Source organism: Nicotiana tomentosiformis, chromosome 8 (genome assembly GCF_000390325.3).
Source record: "Nicotiana tomentosiformis chromosome 8, ASM39032v3, whole genome shotgun sequence".
In the NCBI taxonomy this organism is placed as follows: Eukaryota; Viridiplantae; Streptophyta; class Magnoliopsida; order Solanales; family Solanaceae; genus Nicotiana; species Nicotiana tomentosiformis.
In genome coordinates, this window is record NC_090819.1 from 74,955,496 (window position 1) to 74,957,876 (window position 2,381).

Here is a 2,381-nt window from a genome sequence, read left to right on the forward strand (position 1 = left end):
ACCCGCACCTCCTGCTAGAGCCGCGAGAGGCTAGGGTTAGGGTAGAGGATGAGGAGGGGCATATGCTGTAGCTAGAGCACCTGCCAGAGCAATAGTTAAGGAGCCACCAGTAGCTCTGATTGGGGGACCAATACCGGAGGCGCCTGTTGTTACCCTCGAACTTCAGGAGACTTTAGCGTAGTTCTTGAGCATGTTTGGTACATTGGCTCAAGCAGGATTGATCCCAGTTGCACCGGCTACTTCACAAATTGTGGGAGGAGCTCAGACTCCCACTGCCCGTACTCTAGAGCAGCAAGCTCATGTTGGTCATACTCTGGGTGTGGCACCGGTACAGCCCGTTATTACGGTTTAGCCTGAGGTCAGGCCAGGGGCATCAGGGGAGGAGCAAAAGAGGCTTGAGAGGTTCAAGAAGTATGGTCCACTTACTTTTAATGGCACAACTACCGAGGATGCAAAGGGTTTCCTAGAGAAGTGTCACTGTATTTTCTGTACCATGGGTATTGTGGAGGTGAGCGGAGTTGTTTTTACAACATTTCAGTTGTCAGGAGCAGCGTATCAATGGTGGCAAGCTTATGAGGAGGCTAGGCCGGCTGATGCAGCACCACTTACTTGCACTCAGTTTTCAGAGATGTTTTTGAGGGAGTTTGTTCCCCAGACCCTCAGGGATGCGTGGCGCACGGAGTTCGAGCAGCTGCATCAGGGCACCATGACGGTGTTGGAGTATGCCATCAGGTTCAGTGAGTTATCCCTTCATGCACCTACTTTGGTTCCTACGATCAGAGAGCAAGTCCGCAGATTTATCGAGGGGATCAGTTATGGTCTTAGATTTAGCATGGCTTGGGAGTTGGAGACTGATACTCCATTTCAGCAGGTTGTGGAGAATTCCAGGAGGTTACAGCGTATTCGGGGTGAGGAGAGTGAGGATAAAGAGGCCAAGAAGTCTCGAGGTTCTGGAGGATTCAGTTGACTCTATTCTTCAGCTATGACCCATCACGGTAGAGGATAGGGTAGTTAGCCAGTCTAGTCCACATTTAAGTTTACTCGTGGTTCTCTAGTTAGTCAGGGACCTCGAGGTACTCATATGGAGCACTCATATTTTAGTACACCGCCTGCATGAGGTTCCTACAATGGTTATTCTGTTTATCCGGCATAGACTCAGTACCAGCAGTCGCACCCGTAGAGGAGTTGTTATGAGTGTGGCGATACTAGGCACAGCAATGAGAAATTGTCCCAAACTCGGTAGAGACGGATTTCATTAGAACCCTCAGGCTATGGGCTCCATTCCGATTACTACTCCACATGCACAGCCAGCTAGGGGTGGATGACAGGCGAGTAGATGGCGCCCTAGAGGGGGAGACCCAGCCCACTGATATGCTTTCCATGGTAGGGCTGAGGACGCTGCACCAGATGGTATCATTACAGGTATGGTTTTGAATTGTCATAGAGGAGCATCAGTCTTATTTTGGTCCGCTCATATTTATCGGTGTGAGTCCTCCTATCTTGCTTCATATATGGGTGTGTTTTGCGATTCTTGTACTTTGCTTATGTGTTTACCTTTGTTGAGAGACTCTATAGTGGTAGCCCATATCTATCATTTCGGTTTGTTCCCTATTGAGATCTATGAGACTAGAATGAACTTTATGTTACTCATTACGGTATGTTTTGATATGATTTCCGGATGGTTTAGTTACGATTTGTAATTTAGGTATTCTACCGGTATGGAAAGTCCGTTACGTGTTGTAATTTTGTTTCGAAAAATTCAGTTAGTGGAAGGTTTTAGTTGGTGTGATGTGTATTCTACTTGTGATTCAAAGCTGATGATGGGATCCTCGTGTTTTCATGTGGTTTGATATGTTTGAATCATGCTACATGCCACAGTGGAGTTATATTAGGATGAGATCCTTGTGATTAGTTCATATGTTTTGAGTCTCCCTTGTGGAATGGATTCGTAGTATGATACTAATAGGAGTTATGCATGTTGGACTTGTTTGATAGTTCTCTGATGTGTTTCTCTTTTCATATTCAACCATATTCGTATTGCGCTTAATGAGTTTAGCTTGCGAGGTATGTGCCCAGGTAGTGTTGGGTGTGACTTGTTGATTTGGGTGACTGGTTATGAGATATTCATGTTTATTACAACATTGTCAATGTTGTGAAGGTTTGGGACAAGGTTTTAGCCGATGTGAGGTTATTGGTGATGCTGGATTTGATTATGGGCAGCTATTATGGTCAGAGATATTGTTACAGGCATATGGGCGATGCATTACACCGGGTGGTCATACCTTGTGGGCGTATGCATGAGATGTAGCAGCTGGTTGAGCTTGATACAGTATGTCCATGTGGGAATCGGTTCTTTGGGAAATGATCGAATGGTGAAAAAA

The 2,381-nt window shown here is 46.0% G+C and overlaps 1 protein-coding gene across 1 annotated transcript; it reads left to right on the top strand.

Moving 5' to 3' along the window:
- Positions 1–493: 493 nt before the first annotated feature.
- LOC138897685 (uncharacterized) lies at positions 494–967 on the top strand. The gene has a single exon (XM_070183689.1). The coding sequence runs from the start codon at positions 494–496 to the stop codon at positions 965–967; it is 474 nt and encodes a 157-aa protein (XP_070039790.1).
- Positions 968–2,381: the final 1,414 nt, after the last annotated feature.